General features: G+C 41.6%; 1 protein-coding gene across 1 annotated transcript in view; it reads right to left on the bottom strand.

The window, feature by feature from the left end:
• UPRT (uracil phosphoribosyltransferase homolog) overlaps positions 1-24,357 on the bottom strand; it is a 35,502-nt gene extending 11,145 nt beyond the window's left edge. Inside the window, 3 exon segments of the mRNA XM_032330717.1 lie at positions 1,088-1,130; positions 23,801-24,115; positions 24,117-24,357. Of these exon segments, the coding sequence (XP_032186608.1) occupies positions 1,088-1,130; positions 23,801-24,115; positions 24,117-24,175 (417 nt within the window). The 5' untranslated portion in view covers positions 24,176-24,357.
• Between the last annotated feature and the right edge of the window lie 265 nt (positions 24,358-24,622).

Raw genomic sequence — 24,622 nt, 5'->3', positions numbered from 1 at the left:
CACACTTAGATGTAAACACAAAAAGGAAATGCAGTGCTTAACCTGAAAACAACCCAAATCGGCCTGAGACCCTCTCAGACCTCATCAGCTAAACTGAACTGGGCTTATCAGAAAGGATGAACACCGACCATTGACACTGACATGCATGGAACTGGAGGGTATTTTGCTGAGTGAAATCAGTCAAGCAGAAAAAGACAATTATCATATGCTTTCACTCTTTTGTGTGGAATATTAAGAAACAGCACAGAGGATCATAAGGAAATGGAGGCAAAACTGAATGGGAAGTCATCAGAGAGGGAGACAAACCATTAGAGACTCTTAACCAGAGGAAACAAACTGAGGGTTGCTGGAGGAGAGGTGGGAGGGATGGGGTAACTGGGCGATGGGCATTAAGGAGGGCACATGATGGGATGAGCACTGGGTGTTATATGCAACTGATGAATTACTGAACTCTACATCTGAAACTAATCATGTACTATATGTTGGCTAATTGAATTTAAATTTAAAAAAATTTTTAATTCAAAAAACTTTTCCTTCACAAATTTAAAATAAATAAATTAATTAACTGAATTGGGCTTGGCCAATCCTTAACAGGAAGTCCCTGAGGGAAGCATACACAGTCCAACTTAGCATTCCGCATGTGAGAATAGTACAGAAAAGGCAAAATAAATATCCCCCCGAGGTAAGTTACAAGAGGGGATATTAGTGTTTCTCTATTAAATGAATTATCACAAGGGTAACTACTAGATCTCCTTACATCTTTGGTTTTCTTTTAGTGTACTTTCTTTTAATGTACTTTCACTGCCCAAAGATGACATATTTAAGGGTTGCCAAGATCTACTTGAGAGGTAGAAGTACTTCAGAATAAACTCAGAATGAGTTCATGGGCAACGCTTTTGAGATGAAAGAGACTGAGGCACAGCTTTAATAAAGGGGTAGAATCAATACTTCAGAAGCCTGCCAGGATGATGACTACTTGGCACGATCTCTCTAATCCCCCAGAATTCTCTAGAACAAAAAAGTCACTTGGCCTACTGTGATTATATCACTAGGAACAATGAAACAAAAATGGAAAGTCTCCACCTACCAGACGATCCGCAGAAAACATGAAGTCCCCTCTACTGGCTGTCCTAGAAAGAAAGTAGTATAAATTTTAGTCCAGATTACAGCTTTAAGGGAATATATTACTTAACACATATAGTAACAATGCTATTAAGACCTATCACATACTAAAGGCCTAAAAGATAACATGTACAAACTATCACGAAGCAAGATATTTTTCACTAGAATACAGGAACTTAAATGGAATGACATCCTACTTAATGCTGTCTATAAAGCACCTTAAAATTTCAATAGAGGCAGAACACCTGGGTGGCTCAGTTGGTTAAGCATCAGCCTTCGGCTCAGGTCATGAACCTGGAGTCCTGGGATTGAGGCCCCCATCAGGCTCCCTGCTTGGTGGGGAACATGCTTCTCCCTCTCCCTCTGCTACCCTGCTCCTGTGCACATATGCAAGCTCTCTTTCTCTCTTTCTCTCAAATAAATAAATAAAATCTTAAAAAAGAACCTACTAGAAGAATTCTCTAGTGTGCTGGAAGATATCCTCCCCTGGGAAAATTACAACTTCAATTTCCACAGCAGAAATTGCCATGTGATCACTCTCTCTTACTTCTTTTTATTCCAAATAAACTTGATAGCTCCCCGCCTTTTATTGACAAAAACCATTTTTAACAACTACACTCGTGCATACATGCACTAGGTGTACAAAGATTTACTTATAAAGCTTTTCTAAAAAGGTCTGAAAATTACATCAGGTGCCTAATATTATAAATATATTACTGCCATCTTTCCCACAGGTCACTATCTTTTAAAAACTTCCTTGGTGCCAAGTATTAAGCATATTTGGTGCATTATCTGATCTATTCCTCACACAACCTTAAGAGGTAGATTCCACTTAGCCAGAGCGACTCCATCTCGGTTAAATAGCCATTTTGTTGTTTATGCAGTAAACTTAGATTGACCTTGCCCCCCCCCCCCGAGGAATTTACTTAGAAACAAGTCTGGGAAACCAGTAAAATATGGCCGACCAGCCCCTGATAACAGAGCCCATATACCAGGACGTGTCAGGTCAGGGGGAGATAACAGAGCCCAGAATGCAAGGATGAGTCAAGCCAGGTGGAGACATCCAATCAGTAAAGCACCTCCCTAACCACCAATGAATGTGGGCCCCGCCTTTTGGGCACCTTTTGGGTGCCAATTCTGACCAGAGTGATAGGCTAGTTCAAATAGCTACTATAGGATGAATTATAATTCAACTCGCCACCTGTGTGTGGCCAGGCTCAAAAACCACATGGCCTTTGATCTATAAAAGTTAGTCTGTGAGGCTGGGAGGGGTCACCTTCTCTGTAAGAGGCAGCCCTGACTGGTCGGTTTGATTCTCGGTGCTGGCACGAAATAAAGCTTTGCTTGACCCTCGCTTTGTATCAGTCTCACTCCTTTGATCACAGACCCAGAACTGGGGGCTTGTCCAGGATTAAACGACAAGAACTGAGCCAGCATCAGAGTTTCTGGGAAAAGTCTCTGGAGGCAAGATCTCAATATTTTATTCTGTGAGATCCAGTCTGTCTGTCTGTCTGGTTGCGGAGCTCCAGGGTATGGCCCACCGGGGAGAAGCTGGAAGCAGCATTGCTACCCAGGGCTGAAGTGGATGTGGGGACGGCCCATCCCTCTTCTGGTAGATCGCCAGGGGTTTGAGTCCCCCTAGGCATTCAGGGTACCTAGAAAATCCCCACCAGTGGGTGTTTGTAGGGGACCGAGAAGATCCCCACCGGCTGCTGGGTCTGTGGTTGTCTTTGTCCTGTCCTTTTGTTGTCTGTTGTGTTGTTCGTTTGTAGGGGACCGAGAAAATCCCCACCGGCGGCAGGTTCTGGGTAAGGGCTGCTGGGTCTGCAGTTGTCTGTGTCTTGTCTTTTTGTTGTCTGTTATGTTGTTTGTTGTGCTTGAAGAAACGGGGCAAGCAGAGAGTAAGGGCACTCTGACTTTCATCTCTCCGTTCCTCCTAATAGGTGTGGGGCTTCTCCCTCACTCATTTCATGTGTTAATGGCTATAACTGGAGCCAACTGTGGTTAATCTAACTCAAGACAGAGACTTTAAGAAATATTCCCAAGTAGCTGCCGAAACTCCCTTTGTTTCGGGGAAATTCCTTGCCTTCTGTGGCCCGACATGGACTGCTTAGCCCCTCCCCTTTGCTAGTGGGAAGGCATGGCATCTGTTCCTCTGTTGGAGCTGATGAGCACTAAAACTGGGAACCCTTTCTCTGCCTTCTAGCGGCACTTCATTCTTCTGTTCTTTACTGTCAGGAAACAAGAAGATCACCCCCTGGACCTAACACCCCCCAACTCTGGAACTTCCCACCTAGGTCTCAGGTAAACATTCGAAGTGGAGTGGGTCCAGGTGGAATGTAAATCGGTATTTGAACTAAGTTAAGTTTGTTGGTTTAATTAAGATAAACATGTCTTTGAAGTTACAGCAGTAAATGTGAAACTTCAAAGTTTACCTAAGGTCAAATAAGCTCGTGTTATTTGTGTTAAAATCTGTGTTAAAATCTGTTAAAATCTATTAGCAAAGAGATGACTGAACTGATGGTTAATTGTCTGTCTCAAAGTTTTAATGGGTAATTGTTAAAGTAGCTTTCAAAGTCTTTGGTAACCTGAAACTTTAAAGTTTTGACTGGATGACAAATGGAATTAAAATACGAACATCTAGGTCTTAACCAAGTGGGATAAAATGTTAAAGCATTAATTACTGGAACTAGGTTTGTGATTTTAACTTCCTACTGCAAAGAAATTAAGAATATTTAAATCTGTTGGTAAACATGTTTTGTGCTTAACTGATTGATAAATTTGCCATCTAAAGAATTCTGTTGTAACTGTTCACAGTGGGTTAATACTTATCCATCACTAGAGAGTGAAGAGTTTCTAAGAGTACAAAATTCTAATAAGTGTAACTAAGACTGATGGAAATAAGGGAAGCAACTCTGTATGTAGCAAAGTAGGAGATATATAAGAAAGAGATAAGGAATGGGAATACATTTTGTTAAAAGTAAGAGAAGGTAATTTTGTTCTAAATGAAATGGTTGTTTGGAAGAAAATGACTTGGGACAAAATAGGAATGCAAAGAAAAGTTGTAGAAGTTTTGTGAAGGGAAATCTTTGGAATGGAATTTTAGGTATGGTCAGGACGGACTAAGAAAAAAAAAAAAAGGAAAGAAAAAGACCAGATGCCTGATCCTGTTTTAATAAGAAAAGAAAGAAAAACAGCCCCCAAGGTGATTTAGCACTCTCTTGAGGTGCCTCCACATATATTATCCTTCCACATGAAAGGGCCATTTGGCCTTGAGAGACTGGGAAAGCGCCCGGCCTTGAGAGACTGCGAAAACACCCCGTTACCATCTCCCATTGCCTGTGACCATAGACTCACTCCTAACCCTGTCGGGTACTCAGTCTTAGGGAACAATTCCACTGAGCCCAGCAGTGTTAATAAAGCTGTGTTCTCCCATCTCTCCATGTGCCGTTTGGGTTTCCTCAGTCCCCTTGGATTTTCTGCAACATCTGGTTCCCTGACCAGGAATCCCAATTGTGCTAGCCCATTGTGCCACTGGTGTGGGACAGGGGACGGGCCACAGAGGGCAAATGGAGTACCTGCTCTAGGGTTTAGGCTCGCCCCGCTGATTTCAGCAGACCCAAGGCTGGGATCTCCTGGACACTGTCTGAGCCGACCCATTCGTAAAGAATGGAAGGAAAGACTGATCACCTCCCATTAGCCAAGGATACCCAGAGGGGGGTGTCCAACCTGTATGAATCTGAAAAGTGCCTGACTGTGTGAATCTCTCTGTACAGCTCCACTGCTTCAGCTACGGAGTCTGAATGGGCTGCACTCTGAGTCTCTTGGGGCGTCATACAGCATAACAGTCATCTACTCCACGGAGTAGCCTGGTCTGGGGCTTATATGGACAGACCTTAGCTAAGATGCTCCTAAGTTCCCGTGAGGGACAAGAGCAGGACAGAATCTGAAAGATCCCCCTCCCTTTGTCTGCGACATCATTCACGATGGGAGGGAAACCCAGTAAACCCACTATCTTAAGACTGCATGCTTAAGAATAAAAAAAGAAAAGACACTGGTATAGAAAAGCTGGTTTTTTCTCTGTTTGAAAGGGCAAAGTTTTCTTAGGTTAATTGATCTGTTAAAAAATGTAAATGGTGGGACGCCTGGGTGGCTCAGTTGGTTAAGCAGCTGCCTTCAGCTCAGGTCATGATCCCAGCGTCCTGGGATCGAGTCCCACATCGGGCTCCTTGCTCAGCAGGGAGCCTGCTTCTCCCTCTGCCTCTGCCTGCCTTTCTGTCTGCCTGTGCTCGCTCTCTCTCCCTCTCTCTCTCTGAAAAATAAATAAAATCTTTTAAAAAAATGTAAATGGTTTTCTCTCTGCCTGCCCAGAATATTCAGTTTCTATGTTTTGTTTTATCAGGTGTTTAACATCCCTAATTATATTTAGGCATGTGCTTTAAAACTTTCTAAGGTTTTAGCAATTGTTGACAAGATGTAAATTGTAAATGAGACCTCTTTGACTCATAAGGCTTTTCCTTGGTATACTAAGTTACTCAATAAGTACTGGTAAACCAATAATAAACCTTGGGTTACATTTGGGTAAATGCTGTAACTACTCTAGAGGTTCTATACATTTCCTAAAGTTTTAATGTTTTGATAGGGTCATCACTTGATAATTTAACCGTATCTATTCTGAGTTCTTGTAATTTGTAATTGTTTTAATTCTCTTGTAAAATGAATTCCACCTTAAAGGAAATTCACATGGGAGACTATCAGGACATATACAGGTCTTTGATATGTTGAAATCCTGGACTTGAATTGGGTAAGAACTTCCAGAAGTAAAAGCTGCATTCAGACTAAACCAGAATTAGCAACATGGGACTAGATGAACTGAAAGTTTGTAATGTTGTATCTCTTAATGTTTTGGCTTATTTTAAACATTACTTGTTCTGTAATGTTCACTCTTCCAGACTAGGGAAACTTTTTCTTATCTATAACTTACAGAGATGTAAAAGTATTCATTTGTAAACAAATCAAGGCATTCAACTTTTCTCTCTATCCAAACCCTCTGAAACTCAAAAGGTCTCAGCAAGTATTCTTTCTTCCATGGCAATCAGTCATTTGCATAAGTTCAATAAGAATCTGTTCTCCTTGTAACAGGACACCATTGGAAACACTGGTTATTTTACCAAGGCTTGCACTGGAATGTCATATTTGAAAAAGACTCAGATATGACCAGACAGCTTAAAGGAACTAAGGTTGACTTTATAAAACGTGGAACTGTAAAGCCCTTTGGAACTGTTGGCCTGATACCTTGCTTACAGATTTCCCAGCAGCCTCACCAGATGAGTAAAGAATGTCACTTACTGGCAGGTGCAGGAACCTCAAGATACTTTGGGGACCTGAGGAAGAGGAATTCGCCCAAATCAACAGGTATTGCAGGCATGTCTGATGGCACGTACATGGCTTGGCTTCTGGCCTGGAGAGGCTATTAAAAGTTCAACCTAGAAATTCCTTATAAGAAGTTCCAGCAAAGCAGATTCTAAAAGATCTATATGAACACTCACCGTTCTTGCTGAGCTTATGTAAATAATTAGGCCAAGTTTGTTAAAACTGGACTTGTTTTTCAAATGAATTAGTCCTGATTTGGCTATCTTTGGAAATGAGGGTTATTTTAGAGAAAAAAATTATGTTTTAATAACACACCTTTATGGATGTTAAATTCTAGATTTGATTGTTTTTAAATGTTTGTTTACCTACACTAGACAACTTGAGGTAAACTTCAGAGAAGTTGCACGATAGCTCGTTTAGACAATCCTGCCTTTGCCAGTCAGTCAGCCCCAGATATAAGGTGAGAACTTCAGAAAATTGAAGGATTTGAAGGGAAGAATCTGACTGAGTTAGTGGGAATAGCAGAAATAGCCACTGAGGACTATGAGTCATGCTTGTGGGAGATGAGAGCTCTCTTACAGACTCTGCAGGAAAAGGGTATCGAGTGTCAGAAAAGAAAGCACAGCTTTGTCAGAGCCACACCACTTATTTCAGCTTTGATCTCCACGAGGGAGTGTGTTCACTGAGACCAGGAAACAGGTGATCACCCGATACCCCTGCCCCAACACGCCCCAACAAGTGAAGGAGTTTCTTGGGACGGTGGGCCGCAACAGGCTGAGGATACCGTGGTTCGTGGAGATGGCCTGACCTCTCTATGAACTAAGGGAGGACTCACTATGGTAGAGTGGACAGCTGAGAAAGAAGGAGCATTTCGGGAATTACAAACAGCCTTACTGAGTGCCCCAGCATGGGCCATCCCAGATGTTACCAAGCCCTTCCACTTGTATGTGGATGACAAGGCAGGGGTGGCCAAAGGAGTTTTGACTCAGACTCTGGGGCCTTGGGAAAGGCCAGTAGCCTATCTTAGCCAGAAACCAGATCCAGTAGCGGCTGCATTCCCCCCTCGCCTCTGCATAATTGCTACCACGGCCCTCCTGGTCAAGAATGCAAGTAAACTGACTTTGGGTCAAAATCTCATCTTGACCACCACTCACGCTATCGAGGGCCTTCTCCAGACTCCACCAGACTGATGGGTGACAAATGCCTGAGTGATGGGTTATCAGGTCCTCCTCCTCAATGAACCAAAAGTGACTTTCTTGCCCCCAGCAGTGCTAAATCCAGCCACGGTGCTGCCAGAGGAGCTGGATGACCCACCCACACGACAGCAGGGAGGTTCTAACCCAGGTCACAGGAATAAGGTCAGATCTTAGAGACCCTCACCTCCCAGATACAGAGATGACTCTGGTCACAGACGGGAGTAGCTACATGGTTGATGGAAAGAGGTATGCGGGGGCTGCGGTGGTTTCTCCTGAGCAGGAACTCTGGACGGTGGCCCTGCCACACGGAACCTCGGCACACACACACACACACACACAAACGGAGCTGACTGCACTCACCAAGGCACTGCAGATGGCCAAGGGTAAGACCACCAACATCTATATGGACGGTAGGCTGGGTAGAGGCTTTTTCTGCCAAACATGAGATGGCAGGAGTGGTAGCCAAAAAGCTACTAGAGGTTTGGGTTACCTCTCACATCAGGTCAGACATCAGCCCGGCATTTGTGAGTTCAGTCTCACAGGCATTAGCCAAGGCTGCAGGTACTAACTGAAAACTACATTGTGCCTACCAGCCCGAGAGCTCCGGGCAAGTAGAGAGAATGAACCGGACTCTTAGAGACCTTGACAAAGCTAATTCTGGAGATTTGCAGTGGACGGGTGGATCTCCTTCCTTTCACCCTCCTCAGGGCACGATGTACACCCTACTTAAACAAGGTGACCCCATTTGAAATAATGTTCGGGAGACCCCCCACCCCGCTCCGCCCTTGGCTACAAGAGTTTGCCCTAGCAGAAAAGACTGATCAGTCTGTACTCCAGTCACTGCAGGCATTACAGTCTGTCTAGCCCACGCAGGGATCCCACACTGAGACAGAGACAGAGTTGGAACCATATTCTTACCAACCTGGGAACTTGGCTTGGATATGCACCACCAAGTGGGAAACTTGGAGCCTCACTGGAAGGGACCATCTACTGTCATCCTGACCACCCCCACGGCAGTAAAAGTAGAAGGCATCAGGGCCTGGATTCACACAGGTCACACCAAATGAGCAGAGGACAAGGACACTCCCCAAAGATGGAAGCTACTGCCGATGGACCCTGCTGACCGTGGACTAAAGCTAAGACTCAAAAGACTATGAGTTCATTGCTGCTGCTATTGTTACCTGTTTGTGTAAGAGCTTCTGAGTCACCTCATAAGACAGAAAAGTATAGATGGGAAATTAGATGAATGGAATTTGGAGAAGTGGAAAAGATTCTACAAAGCAGTAAATGGCTAACTCATCAGCCGACTGTGCATTTAATATAACCTTATGCCAAATGGTACCCATTAACCCCTGTTTAGATGCCTTACAGTTTTACATGTGCCCTAACACTGGGCCTCCCCAATACATTGGGGGGATGGCCTGGGGGCCCACCAGAGTACTATTGTGCACAATAGGGATGCTACAGAAGTTTGTTCAACTGGTCCCTGTGAATAACTTCCCTAATATCAGCAATTGAAGGCCCCCTGGTTTTATGATTACTAATGTTACTTTTTGGCCCCTGCATTATAAATGCCCTAATGTCATTTGTACAAAAGAAAATTGGAGCAATAAAAATGTTAGTCTTACATGCTCAATATAACCCCTTACAACAGGAGAACATAGAACTGGCTAAAAAGTCAAGGATTTGACTAATCTCCAAAGAAAAGGGGGGAATGTAAGGGCCTACTTAACCAGAGTGACTCCATCTCAGTTAAATAGCCATTTGTTGTTTATGCAGTAAACTTAGATTGACCCTGCCCCCCCAGAGGAATTTACTTAGAAACAAGTCTGGGAAACCAGTAAAATATGGCCAACCAGCCCATGATAACAGAGCCCATATACCAGGACGTGTCAGGTCAGGGTGGGGATAACAGAGCCTAGAATGCATGGATGACTCGAGCCAGGTGGAGACACCCAATCAGTAAAACACCTTCCTAACCACCAAAGAATGTGGTTTTGGGCGCCAATACTGACCAGAGTGATAGGCTAGTTCAAATAGCTACTATAGGGTGAATTGTAATTCAATTGGCCACTTGTGTGTGGCCAGGCTCAACCACATGGCCTTTGCTCTATAAAAGTTAGTCTGTGAGGCTGGGAGGGGTTGCCCTCTCTGTAAGAGGCAGCCCCAACCGGTTGGTTTGATTCTCGGTGCTGGCACAAAATAAAGCTTTGCTTCACCTTCGCTTTGTATCAGTCTCACTCCTTTGATCACGGACCCATCACCATTACTACTAATTTAGTGATGAAAACAGTGAGGCTTACAGAGGTCAAGTACTTCAAGGTACTTCCCAGCCTGAAGCTCTCCAATTCCAAGTCCCTGAGTGAAGCCATTATTTATTTTGCTCTAATAAGGGTATATTTTCTAAAGGGCCAGTTTTGAAATGTATTTTAACTTCTCTTCCTGCAAATCAGACTGGCATGCACACAATGAAATAGAGTTTGGTAGGCAAATAAAAATCATCATTAAAATGCTCCTTCTGAAGAGGGAAAAGCTACCATTATTGCATGGCTTGTAAAAAAAAGTTAACAATATAAGAACACACCCTTTTAAAAAATTATTACATCAAGACCTCTGATCCATAACTTAAAACAATTGATTTGAAATCAAATCTCAGTAGCACTGATTTAGGTGTCACTTAAGAAACAAGGCCCAAGGAGGGAGTTAAGATGGCACAGTTGTAGGGGGACCCCAGGCTTGCCCTGTCTCTAAATCACAGCTAGATAAATATAAAAACTTTCTGAACACCCAACAGATCAATCTGAATGGTGAGAGAACAAACTGGGGAACTAGAAAGAAAAGATGCCACATCATGGAGGTAGGACATGCTATGTGAAGAAAAGAATTGTGGGTGCTGCAGAGGGGAGGGAGTCTTAATCTCAGAGAGAGGAAAGAGAGATAGAGAAACAGAAGGCAGCACACAGGGAACTGCACCAGATAGACAGACTTACCCAACACCATTCACTGGGAAAACTACTGTGGCTGATTATTGCAAGTGTTTATAAGCACTGGAGCCCAAAGTCTGAAGTTTTAGAAGTCTGGGCCACTGCTGGGTGAAGGTGGGCGGGCAGAGTGGTGCTCCTGTGGGGAAGGAGGGCAGAGGTCCAGAAAAGGACAGTGTGCTCTGAGAATCCCCTGGATTGCACAGGGAGAAACAGTTCCCCTTCTCTTAGGGCATTTGGGGGAGGTAAAACAGCCTCTCAGAGGACAAAAAAGCTTGTGGATGCCAGTGTGAGACCCCATGTATTAGCACAGGAATGGAGACACCTGCTGAGGGCAACAAACCTTGGTGCCAGCTTTTTGCTGCGCTTTACCTTAAACTCCAGCCACTGTGCGACAGTGCTAATGGGCATGATCAGCGGTGTGCAGAGATCCTCCCTCAGAGGATCACCATGGCTCCACATGCACCAGGTCCCTAAAAATCAGAGTTTGTAGTTTTGAAATCCAGCCATGTGCCTGAGATAAAACACAGGAATTCTGTACCATTTGGCAGGCAGACAGCTTGGAGGCAGGGATCTCACAGAGGCCACAAGAGGAGTGAATATTTGCTTTTCTGTGAGGGCTTCCAAAGTGGTGGACAGGAGCTCTCAGCTCTCTCTCAGACAAGAGAGCAGAACAATGCCACTGCCCACCCCCACATCAGCATTGCCCTACTTCAGTGAGCAATACAGTGCCACCTACTGGAGGCTTAGAGCTGCTTGGAACAAGCACCCTCTTGCTACCCCTCCCAACACCCTGCAGGTGCATCTCTACTGGGGCAAATCCCCCTGAGAATCAGTGCATCAAACCCCTCCCCCAGAAGACCAGCACAAATCCCTCACATACATCATGTCTAGTGATCACAGAGTGTTGCAAACCTTCAACTCTAGAGGAAATAGGATCTAGTGTCGGCTTTTTTTTTTTTTTAACCTGTTTTTAATAGAACCATTACTCTCAGGAGCAGGAATAGAACAGGCTTCCCTAACAACCATACACACATAAAAATGTGACCTAGAATAAATGACAAGGTGGAGGAACTCACCCCAAAATACAGAACTGGAAGAAGTCACAGCTAGGGATTTATACAGATACAAGGAAGATGTCTGAACCAGAATTTAAATCAACAATTATAAAGATACTAGCTGGGTCTGAGGAAAAGCACAGAAGACACGAGAGAAACCTTTACTACAGAGGTAAAAGAAATACAACCTAGTGAGGCCAAAATTAAAAATGCTAGAACATGAATGGCTGCCATGACAATGAGGATGGACAAAGCAGAGGAATAAATCAGTAACACAGAAGATGACAGTATGGAAAATAATGAAACTGAAAAGAAGAGGGAAAGAAAAGTATTGGATCACAAATGTAGACTTAGGAAACTCAGCAACTCCATGAAGCATATTTCTATCATAGGAGTCCCAGAAGAAGAGAAAGAACAAGGAGGTTTATTTGAACAAATTATAGCTGAAAACTATCTTAATCTGGGGACAGAAACAAACACTGAAATCCAAAAATCACAAAGAACTCCCATTAAAGGTAAAAAAAAGCTGACAATCATCAAGACATATCATAGCCTAATTCACAAAATACACAGACAAGGAAAGAATCATGAAGGCAGCAAGGTAAAAAAAAAAAGTCCTTAACCTACAGAGGAAGACAACAGGTTCCCAACAGATAACTCCATAAACTCTTGGCTGGCCAGAAGAAATGGTATGATATGTTTAATATGTTGCCTGGGGAAAATATGCAGCCAAGAATATTTCAAGGCTTGAATTAAGAATAGAAAGAGAGATAAAGGCTGTCATTCAGAATAGAAAGAGAGATAAAAAGTTTCTCAGACAAAACTAAAGGAGTTCATGACCACTAAACCAGTCCTGCAAGATATATACAAGGGGCCTCTTTAGATGGGGGAAAAGAAGACCAAAGGTGACAAAGACTAGGAAGGAACAGAGAACATCATCAGAAACACCAACTTTAAGATAATACAATGGTACTGAATTTGTATCTATCAATAATTACTCTGAATTTAAATGGACTAAATAATACAATCAAAAGACACAGGGTACTATGAAGGAAAGGATAAAGAAAGACCCATCTATATGCTGCCTATAATACTCATTTTATTTTTTTTACTACCATTATTAAGACATATATTTGTTTTTCAAAGTTTTATTTAAACTCAGGAAAATTCAGGGGTTCATCACTTACATTACATTACATTACAACATCCAGTTGTAACATCCAGTTACATTACAACATCCAGTGCTCATCGTAACAAGTGCCTCCTTAATACCCATCCCCCATCAAGCCCATCCCCTACCCAGCTTTCTCCACCAACCCTCAGTTTGTTTGCTATCATTAAGAGTTACAAGAGATGCATTTTAGACCTAAAGACACCTGCAGATTGCAAGTGAGTGGATGGAGAACAAAAGAAAGTCAGACTAGCTTTACTTATATCAGAAAAACTTTATTTTAAACCAATGACTATACCAAGAGATAAAGGGCACTATATCATAATTAAGGGGTCTATCCATCAAAAAGATGTAACAGTTGTAAATATTTATGCCCCCAACTTGGAAGCATCCAAATATATAAATCAATTAATAACATATATAAAGAAACTCATTGATAATGATACAATAATAGTAGGGGACTTTAATACCACACTTACAGCAATGGATAGACCATCTGAACAGAAAATCAAGAAGGAAACAATGACTTTAAACGATATACTAGACCAGATGGACTTAACAGACATACTCAGAACACTTTATCCTAAAGAGCAGAATACACATTCTTTTCAAGTGCACATGGCACATTCTCCAGAATAGATTACATAATGGATCACAAATCAGGCCTCAACAAGTACAAAAAGATTTAGATCATACCATGTGTATTTTCAGACCACAACACTATGAAACTTGAGGTCAACCATGAGAAAAAATTTGGAAAGACTGCAAATACATGGAGGTTAAAGAACAGCCAACTAAAGAATGAATGGGTTAACCAGAAAATTAAAGATAAAAAAAAAAAAGATACATGGAACCAATGAAAATAAAAACACCAGTCCAAAACCTTTGGGAGGTAGTGAAGGTAGTAGGTCCTAAGACAGAAGTAAATACACATAATATACATAAATATACGTAATACACATAAATAAATATATTGCAATAGCAATACAGGCCTACCTCAAGAAGCAAGAAAAGTCTCAAATACACAACCTAACCATACACCTAAAGGAGCTAGGAAAGAAACAGCAAATAAAGGCTAAAGCTGGAAGAAGGGAAATAAGAAGAGATTAGAGCAGAAAGAAATAGTATAGAAATAAAAAAACTAGAAAAGTTCAATGAAACTAAGAGCTGCTTCTTCGGAAAAAAAAAAAAACAAAAACTGATAAACCCCCAGCCATACTTATCAAAAAGAAAAGAGAAAGAACCCAAATAAATAAAAACATGAATGAAAGTGGAAAGATCACAACCAACACCACAGAAAGAAAGAATTGTAAGAGAATATTATGAAAAGTTATATGCCAAAAAAATGGGCAATCTGGAAAAAATGGATAAATTCCTAGAAACATACAAATGACCAAAACTGAAACAGAAAGAAATAGAAAATCTGAACAGACCCATAACCAGTTAAGAAATTGAATCAGTAAACTAAAATCTCCTAACAAACAAAACTCCAGGGCCAAATGGCTTCCTAAGGGAATTCTACCAGACATTTCAATAAGAATTGATACCTATTCTTCTCAAACTGTTCCAAAAAACAGAAATGGAAGAAAACTTCCAAACTATTTCTATGAAGCCAGCATTACCTTGATTACAAAACCAGACAAAGACCCTGCTAAAAAGGAGAATTACTAGGCCTCTATCCCTGGTGAACATGGTTGTAAAAATTCTCAATAAAATACTAGTGAATCAAATTCAACAATACATTAGAAGAATTATTCACCATGATAAACTGGGATTTATTTCCAGTTGCAGGGGTGGTTCAATATTCACAAATAAATCAATGTGATACACCACAGTAATAAAACAAAGGATAAAGACCATATGATCCTCTCATTCGATGCAGAAAAAGCATTTAACAAAATACAGCATCCATTCTTGATTTTTTAAAAAACCCTCAACAAGGAGGAATAGAGGTAACATACCTCAACATCATAAAGATCATATAAGAAAGATCCACAACTAATATAAACTTCAATGGGGAAAAACTGAGAGCTTTTCCTCTATGGTTAAGAACAAGACAGGGAAGTCCACTCTCACCATTACTATTTTTTTAAGATTTTATTTCTTTATTTGACACATAGAGAGAGAGATCACAAGAAGGCAGAGAGACAGGCAGAGATAGAGGGGAAAGCAGGATCCCCACTGAGCAGAAAGCCCGATGCAGGGCTTGATCCCAGGACCCTGAGATCATGACCTGAGCCGAAGGCAGAGGCTTAACCCAATGAGCCACCCAGGCACCCCTCACCATTATTATTTTACATACTACTGGAATCAGCAATCATACAACAATCTTAGGATCAGCTATCATACAACACAAAGAAATAAAAGACATCCAATTGGCAAAGAAGAAGTCAAACTTTATTTGTAGACAACATGATACTATGTAGAAAACCAAAAGGCTCCACCAAAAAAATCGCTAGAGCTAATACATGAATTCAGCAAAGTTGCAAGATATAAAATTAGTGGATAGAAATCTGTTGCATTTCTATACACCAATAATGAAGCAGCAGAAAAAGAAATCAAGGAATCCATCCCATTTACAAGTACACCAAAAACCACAAGATACCTGGGAATAAACCTAACCAAAGGGACAAAAGACCCACTCTCTGAAAACTATAGAACATTTATGAAAGAAACTGAAGAGGACACAAGGAAATGGGAAAAAATTCCAATGCCACGGATTGGAAGAACAAACATTATTAACATGTCTATACTATCCAAAGCAACCTACACATTTTATGCAATCCCTATCAAAACACCACCAGCATTTTTCACAGAGCTAGAACAAACAATCCTAAAACTTGTATGGAACTACAAAAGACCCTGAATAGTGAAAGCAATTTTGAAGAAGAAAAGCAAAGCTGGAGCCATCATGATTCCAGACTTTAAGCTATATTGCAAAGCTGTAGCTATTAAGACAGTATGGTACTGGCACAAAACAGACACATAAAACAAAAGAACAGAATAGAAAACCCAGAAATCGACCCACAACTATATGGCCAACTAATCTTCAACAAAGCAGGAAAGAATATCCAACGGAAAAAAAACAATCTCTTCAACATATGGTTTTGGGAAAACTGAAGAGCAACATGCAGAAAAATGAACCTGGACCACTTTCTTACACCATACACAAAAATGAATTCAAAATTGATGAAAGACTAAATGTGAGACAGGAAACCTGTCTCCTCCTTGAGGAGACCACAGGCAATAACTCTTTGACCTTGGTCATAGCAACCTCCTATTAGAGATGTCTCTGGAGGCAAAAGAAACAAAAGCAAAAATGAACTCTTGGAACTTCATAAAGATAAAAAGCTTCTGCAAAGCATAGGAAACAATCAACAAAAATAAAGGAGCCTATGAAGGAAGACAACATATTTGCAAATGACATATCTGATAAAGGGTTAGTACCCAAAATCAATAAAGAATTTATAAAACTCAGCACTGAAAACACAAACAATCCACTTTAAAAAAGGGAAGAAGACATGAATAGACATTTTTCCAAAGAAGATATCCAGATGGCCAACAGACACATGAAAAGATGCTCAACATCACTCATCATCAGGAAAATACAAATCAAAACCATGATGAGATACCACCTCACACCTGTCAGAATGGCTAAGTCAACAGCTTCACATCCTGGCAAGGATGTGGAGAAAGGGGAACCAACCCTCTTACACTGTTGGTGGGAATGCAAGATGGTGCAGCTACTCTGGAAAAGAAAAACAGTATGGAGTTTTCTCAAAAAGTTAAAAATAGAACTACCTTAGGACCTAGCAACTGCACTCTTAGATATTTCCCCAAAGGGTTCCAAAGTACAGATTTGAAGGGGTACATGCACCTGGATGTTTACAGCAGCAATATCCACAACAGTCAAACTATGGAAAGAGCCCAAATGCCCAACGACCGATGAATGTATAAAGAAGTGGTATATACATACAATGGAATATTACTCAGTCATAAAAAGAATGAAATTTTGCCATTTGCCACAAGGTGGTAGAGCTAGAGTGTATTACGCCAGGCGAAATAAGTGAGAGAAAGACAAATACCATATGATTTCACTCACATGTGGAATTTAAGAAGCAAAAAAATTGAACATATGTGAAGGGGGAAAAAAAGCAAAAAAGAGAAAGTGGAAGAAACCATAAGAGACTCTTAAGGATAGATAACAAGCTGAGGGTTAATGGAGGAGGTGGGTGGGTTATGGGCTAGATGGGTGGTGGGTATTAAGGAGGACACTTGTTATGATGAGCACTGTTTTTTAAGTAAGCAATGAATCTCTAAATTCTACCCCTGAAACCGATTTTATACCATATGTTAATTAACTAGAATTTAAATAACAATCAATTAATTTTAAAAAATTTTTGAAGGATTATTTTCAACATTTGGGATGGGAGAAGTTAGGGTTAACACAGGGTTGCCAGATTTAGCAAATAAAAATACAAGACACCCAGTTAAATGTGTATTTCATAAGTATGTCCCATTCAATGTTTAGGATATATGAAAAAAAGTTCATTGTTTATCTGAATTCAAATTTAACTTGGTGTCCTGTATTTTACCTCATAACCTAAGAAAAAAGAACTAAATAGGCTTAAATCCACTTCTATTATGTTTTTGTTTGGTTTTGATTTTGAATTTTTTAAAGCAAGAGGTAAAAGGGAAATAGAACATAAAAGCTTTCTGGCAGGTTTAAACCAAAGGAATATTTTATTTAGAGTTAATGGTTAGTTAAAGCTCTGAAAACATAAACTCTATTTCCAGAGCTATTTTGTTATAATGTGATCACTAAAATAAAGAATAACTCCAAGGTCTTTCATGGTATGCAGATGTTTTGTAAATGATACTCTGTCTCCTCCCTTCACCCTAAGAAAAACAACCCCCCAGTGAAGTCCTTGGAGCAAAACTAATCTGATGTGAAAAACTGAAAAAAAAACATATGGCTTTTACTACCTGTCAGGTAGAAGTCATCAAGGCCACAATCCCTAGCACCTTAAAAGCTAATAAAATAGTGTCAATATTTACTTGCACCTCAAAGCAGAGTTTAACATAAGTGTTCAAAGTCAGGAAAAGAAGAGAAGCTATCATTTTCCCTTAGAACTCAGGCTTCATTCAGAAGGTTATTTTCTTATAATGATTGAATATCAACTCCCATATGTGTCTGGTACTGTGCCATGCCAGATTTTCTTTATGTCTCCCTGGAGTATAGACTAGTTGGTGAGACATTACTAGGATATGACCAATAAATCTTTTAACCAGGGTATGCATAGTTTAAAGAGGTGATTCCCCCTTCCTGGACTAAAAGCCAGTTAGAAAATTCACAGGTGAGTGCCTGAGTGGCTCAACTGGTTAAGCGACTGCCTTCACCTCGGCTCAGGTCATGATCCCAGAGTCCTGGGGATCAGAGTCCATGGGGAGTCTGCTTCTCCCTCTGACCTTCTCCCCTCTCATGCTCTCTCTCTCTAATAAATAAAGAAAATCCTTTTAAAAAAGAAAGAAAGAAAATTCACGTGTAGGGGCTCTTGGGTGGCACAGCCTGTATCAGGCTCCCTGCTCGGAGGGGAGCCTGCTTCTCCCTCTCCAGCCTGCTGCTCTCCCTGCTTGTGGTCTCTCTCCCTCTCTCTCTGTCAAATAAATAAATAAAATCTTTTTTAAAAACTTTTTTAATTTTTAAATTTTTAAATTTTAAAAAAATATATTTTTAAAGATTTTATTTATTTGACAGACAGAGATCACAAGCAGGCAGAGAGGCAGGCAGAGAGGCAAGCAGGTGGGGAGGAAGCATACTTCACGCTGAGCAGAGAACCCGATGTGGGTCTCCAGCCCAGGACCCTGAGATCATGACCTGAGCCAAAGGCAGAGGCTTAACCACTGAACCACCCAGGTGCCCCAAATAAAATCTTTTAAAAAAAATTGACATGTAAAACCAAAACCATGTCCATGTTGTAAACAACTTGCAGGTCACAGTTTTTTTCTGTGGTGAATACTTTGGTTTTGTACAAGTAGGGAAAATAACCAAGATTCCTCCATTCTCAGGGTATTGCCAGGCCAGGCTCTCTAGGCTGGTTGGGTTTGGTGTGGAATCCCTAGCTCAGCCTATATCCCTAATCCAAAGCCAGGCAAATCACCATGCTGGGGGAGAACGGTCATTCTCCCAAAAGCAGTGGGCACAATCACCTGTGGTGTTTGTTAAGCTACAGGTACTCAGGTTTCACCCAAGACTACCCAGGTTTCACCCAAGACTACACTAAGGGTACCAAAAATTTTATTTGGGGAAAAAAAAAGACTCCCCAGGAAATTCAGATGCACAGTCTCAGTAAAGAACATCACATTACCTAGCCAGATGACTCAAATCACATTAGGCTGCATTCATATTAGGGCTAAACAGGATGTTCATCCCTCCTGAGGTTGTCTCCCCTCCAGGTGACTAAAAAATTAAACTCACAAGGCTGATCTGGTTCATCTTTAGTGTTATTTCATGGAGTAAAATACTCTTAGAATGCTCCATTTTCATCCCAGTTATCTGCTGAGGCCATGGAAAGCCCTTCCAAGTACAAGGGAACACTCAACAGCTCATGAAATAGCTTTAACCTTTCAGGAGACAAAAGAAAAAAATTAGAGAGGGAAGATTATCTTTAAATGCATTGCCTTAGAAATGAGCTCATGAACTATGGTCAAGGTAAAAGTACATTACACTCAGATTTTGCTGATTTAGTATATAAAGGAGGCAGGAAGAGAAGGATGTTCTTGCTGTTACAAAAACTGAAAATGAAGGGTAAGTTCTCTTCCCAAGTTCACCAGTTACCCATATGTAACTCAGTAAATAATTTGCTCTCTCCATGTTTAGATGACCGCACTCTCTGAGAGAAAACCATTTACTTGAAATTCAATAAGACAGCCAACATATTATATTACAAATACTACACATTTTTTTTTAAAAAAAGACATTTTAGATCAGTACAATATTCTCAATCTTGCCTGCTTTATCTTTTTACAACATGCAGCCCTGTGGCTCAACCTCCATTTCTCCAGGGCAAAGTCAACTCAGAAACCAATCCCTTCAACAGCTAGATAGAAAGGACAGGATCAATAAAGGAATAACAAGTACTCCAATTACTTCTATTATCAGACAGCTCCACAGTGCACATATATGATGTCACAGCAAAACAGAGAAGAGCATAAGCTCCGAGGAAGACAGGATATGATAACTGATGGCAACTTTAATAGCTTAACCTATGTAACTATAGCTCCTCTTACCACAGGCACCTTATACCAGCCCCCTAGAGGGGATAAGACAGATCCTGTGTGAGGGGAATGGCAATTTTTTAAGATAAAGGAACAGAGGGGCGCCTGGGTGGCTCAGTGGGTTAAGCCGCTGTCTTCGGCTCAGGTCATGATCACAGGGTCCTGGGATCGAGTCCCGCATCGGGCTCTCTGCTCAGCAAGGAGCCTGCTTCCCTCTCTCTCTCTCTGCCTGCCTCTCCATCTACTTGTGATTTCTCTCTGTCAAATAAATAAATAAAATCTTTTAAAAAAAAAAGATAAAGGAACAGAGGCCTCTGTTAACAGATTGGATTAACAAAAACAAAACTAGGGGCGCCTGGGTGGCTCAGTGGATCAAAGCCTCTGCCTTGGGCTCAGGTCATGATCCCAGGGTTTGGGAATGAGCCCCTCATCCAGCGCTCTGCTTAGCGAGATCCTGCTTCTCCTCTCTCTGTCTGCCTGCCTCTCTGCCTACTTGTCTGTCAAATAAATAAATAAAATCTTCAAATAAAAAAAAACCCAAACAAACAAAACTAAAACACTGTCACCAGCCTAAATAACTAAACATCAATTAGTTAAAAAGAATTTTAGTGAGTCTCTCTATATTGTATCATAGCAGGATAAAAATTACCCAGGATCTTTCAATTTTGCTTTTTAAAATAAGAACAAGAGGGGCGCGTGGGTGGCTCGTTCTGTTAAGCGTTTGCTTTCAGCTCAGGTCATGATCCGGGGATCCTGGGATCGAGCCCCACATCAAGCTCCCTGCTCATCGAGCTCTGCTCAGGGGAGCCTGCTTCTCCTTCTCCCTCTCCCTCTGCCCCTCCTCCTGCTTGTGATCAATGTCAAATAAATAAATAAATGAAATCTTTTAAAATTAGAAAAAAAAAAGAATGTAAGTTCTATATATAGTTAAATTCCTTTTACTGTCTCCTGGCCCTTATGTACGCAATTTGAACCATGCATAAATCGAAACAAGAAGGCTGGCACAGCTCTTCACAGTTTACAACAAATGTTCAGACAGTATCTTCTTTTAGCATCCCAGGAGTTCCATGAGATATTACCCCATCCTTGTTTAACAAATGATAAAGCTGAAGCACAGAGATGCTAAACATCCTGCCTAAGATCACTCTGGATCCTGCTGTCTCTTTCCAAGCTCACAAAAAAAAAAAAAAAAAAAAAAGATTTCATTTACACTGAGGTTTTTCTGAACAATGCAGTAAAATCAAGTATTGATGCTGTCATATATGACTGCTGAACCTCATGTCCTCTCCAAATCTTACAGCAATGGTTTACCCTTACAATGTCATGAATACCCCTTCATGAAAGGTAATGAAAGCTAAGGAATCCCCACCCCATTAAAAAAGGCACATATGCAGATGTTCATAGTAACATTATTCATAATGGCCAAAGAGTGGAAACCACCCAAAAATCCATCATTTGAGGACAGATATACCAAAATGTGGTATATCAATACAGTGGAATATCATTCAGCTAAAAAAGGAATGGTGTACTGATGCAATGTGGTTGACACTTGAAAACATTATGCTAAATGAAAGAATCTAGTCACACAGAAGACCATATGTTATATGACTCCATCTATAAGAAATGTCCAGAATAGGCAACTTAACAGAGATAAAAAGTATATTTGTGCTTGTCTAAATTAGTGGTTGGGTGGGTTGAGCAGAAATGGGGAGTGACTGCTGATGTGTATAGGCTTTCTTGCTGAGGTAATGAAGATAGTGTAAAATTGACTGTGGTGATGGTTGCACAGCCATGAACATGTAAAAGCCACTCAATTGTGCACTTTAAATGATGTATTATATGGTATGCAAATTATATCTCAATAAAGATGCTATTTAAAAATCATTAAAATACATATAGTGAGTAATATTTCCCAAATAATTTCTGATGGTTAACCAAGACCCTGAAACCCATCTACAGGTACACTGGTGTCCAAGACTCAGGGTCAATAACTCCTGATCTACAGAAATAAGAATCATCCTATTTTCTTTGTTCTACATTTGAGTATTATTTCAGCCTCCCCTACCACAACTATCAAACCTATGCCTCCTACTTTTTAAGATCACTATTTCCACCTATTAGATCACATGACCACAGTATTTTTCAATATTGATTCATTACATCTAATAGGTGAGACAAGACTGATACACAAATAACAACATACAAAACAGAAGGTGAATCTTGCATTTGAAAAGCCAGGGAAGATCAGCAAGGAAGAATGATTAGAGGAAAGCTTTTGAGAGGTGGACATTTAATGCTCGGTTTAAGCTTGAAGAATAGATAGGAGATGAACATGCAGAGAAGGAGTAAGGAGAATTTCAGAGGACGGCAGAATCAGAGATGTTGCTGAATAGTTCCTAGGAATCATGAAGATAGGACTTACTACTGTCAAGCTCAGGATCCTGGACTTGAATCGATAGGCTCTAAGAAGCCAAGGAAGGCTGCTGAGTAGGATAGTTATCTAATCAAAACCGTATACTAAGACTGTTCAGTAATATCTGGGAGTTATGTGGAAGGCAGAAAAAAACTGAAAGCAAGGAAACAAATAGGGAGCCTATTAACAATAGTATGAAGAAAAAGAAAAAGTACGAAGAAACGAAGAAAAAAAATAGTACAAAGAAAAAGTTACAGTATGATTTAGAGAATGATGTCTTGACCCAGCAACCATTTTAAAAGATTAAGGCACCCACGGAAAAAACGAGTGCTTTGATATTGCAGTAGCTACTCATTTAAGGTGCTGCCATCGGTGCATGGGTGGTTCAGTGGTAGAATTCTCGCCTGCCATTTAAGGTGCTGCCAATATACAAACCAGCTGTAGTTCATCATGGTACTTACTCCCCTTGAAAAACCCCATCTACAACATGAGTTTTGAGATCTCCTCAAGACAGAATTTTAACATTGCATTTTTGGCTATTCGTGAGATTTTGTGTGGCTGTTTGTGGGATTAGGAGGGGGCGCCAAAGATTCCTTTAGGTTCCCTTTGCTCCATTAACTCCACAGGAAACATTTGAGGTTCTGTAACTTTACAAAAATGAATCCTGATAAGAGTTGGATGATAAGCTTCCACGTGACCAACAAAACCCAAACTCCAAGACTAAAAGACCTTAGGCAAAATGACATATTTGCAGTAGCAAACAGTAAACGGTCAGAGAACTCGTTGACCGCAATATAATTCCCCTGAAATTGCTTTATTTCTATTTGTGCGCCCGAGGTGATTTGTGGCAGGGCATAAGCTTCGGCAGCAACCATTTCTGGGTTATAGACCAGCACAGGACACACAGCGTGGGTGAGTTTACACCCAGGAACCGCTGAGGATTAGTATTCCCTCGGAAGAGGCCAAGAAGGAGCCAGGAGCTACTTCAAAGTATCCCTCCTTTTACAGGGTGATGTTAAACCCAGGGACTAGGAAAGACAGGGGTGGAGGCCTGAGTCACGTGACACCCTGCCCTGCCCTATCCCCACAGACTAGTTTCCCAGAGCCCAAGACATTACCCCTTAGCCCTTTTACTTCCAGTCCCGGGCCCCTCCTCCCCCGCCTTGAAACACCCTCCACGTCCCCTATCCCTTTAGATCTCTGCTCACTTGTCCCGGATGATGGTCTGCAGCTCCCGGATCTGATCATTCATAGGCAGCAGTTTAAGCTGCGACCCGATCTGCTGAGAGAATTCGCGGTCCCCAAGGAGGGATTCGCTGGTTGGTGCGTCACAGTTGCCATTGCCACCGCTGCTCTCTGGGTTGAGGCTGGCCTCGTCGCAGGCCGGACGATCCAGCTCGGTTGGTATGCTGGAATGAGCATACCCTGCGAGGAGAGTCGGCATGGTCTTGGAGGCGCTGTTTCCCCCGGGCTGGTCTGACATCAGGTCGCCGGGTCGCAGCGGCTCAGAGCTCGGGGTAGACAGAGTTTGCTTTCTGGTTGTGACAAGGCGTGGAGTACGAACACCGTAAGTCCACAGCCATACACCAGGCCCCGGGCTGTACCTGCAGCTACTGACCCCTAAGGCTAAAGGAGAGCGAGGAGAAGAGGCGGATGCTCATCCGCTCTCTTGTTCGTCCCGGACGTTTCTAAAACTCTCAACCTGGGTTGCCCCCTCTCACCCCACCACCCCCTTCCGGGCCTCCGTAAGTTCCCCTGGGCGCGTTACGTCCCTGCCCCTCCCACACCGGACGTACAGCCTGCCTAGACGCTATTGGCTCCTCTCCCGGTTGTTCTCAGGCGAACTGCCTGTAACCCTTTGATCACCGGGCTGCGTGGGTTCCCACACCTTAACCAGGCGGCCGGGACGAAGCCAGGGGTGCTTGGTTCCAGGGTCTTCCGGGAGCCCTTGGAGGTTCTGCATGCAAAACTTTGGGGGCGTGGTAGAGCCAGAAAAATCTGGGCGTGGAGAGTGATAAAATGATTACGTA

Source organism: Mustela erminea, chromosome X, assembly GCF_009829155.1.
Source record: "Mustela erminea isolate mMusErm1 chromosome X, mMusErm1.Pri, whole genome shotgun sequence".
NCBI lineage: Eukaryota > Metazoa > Chordata > Mammalia > Carnivora > Mustelidae > Mustela > Mustela erminea.
Note: the sequence above shows the minus strand (reverse complement) of the source record. Positions and strands in the feature narration are given on the sequence as shown.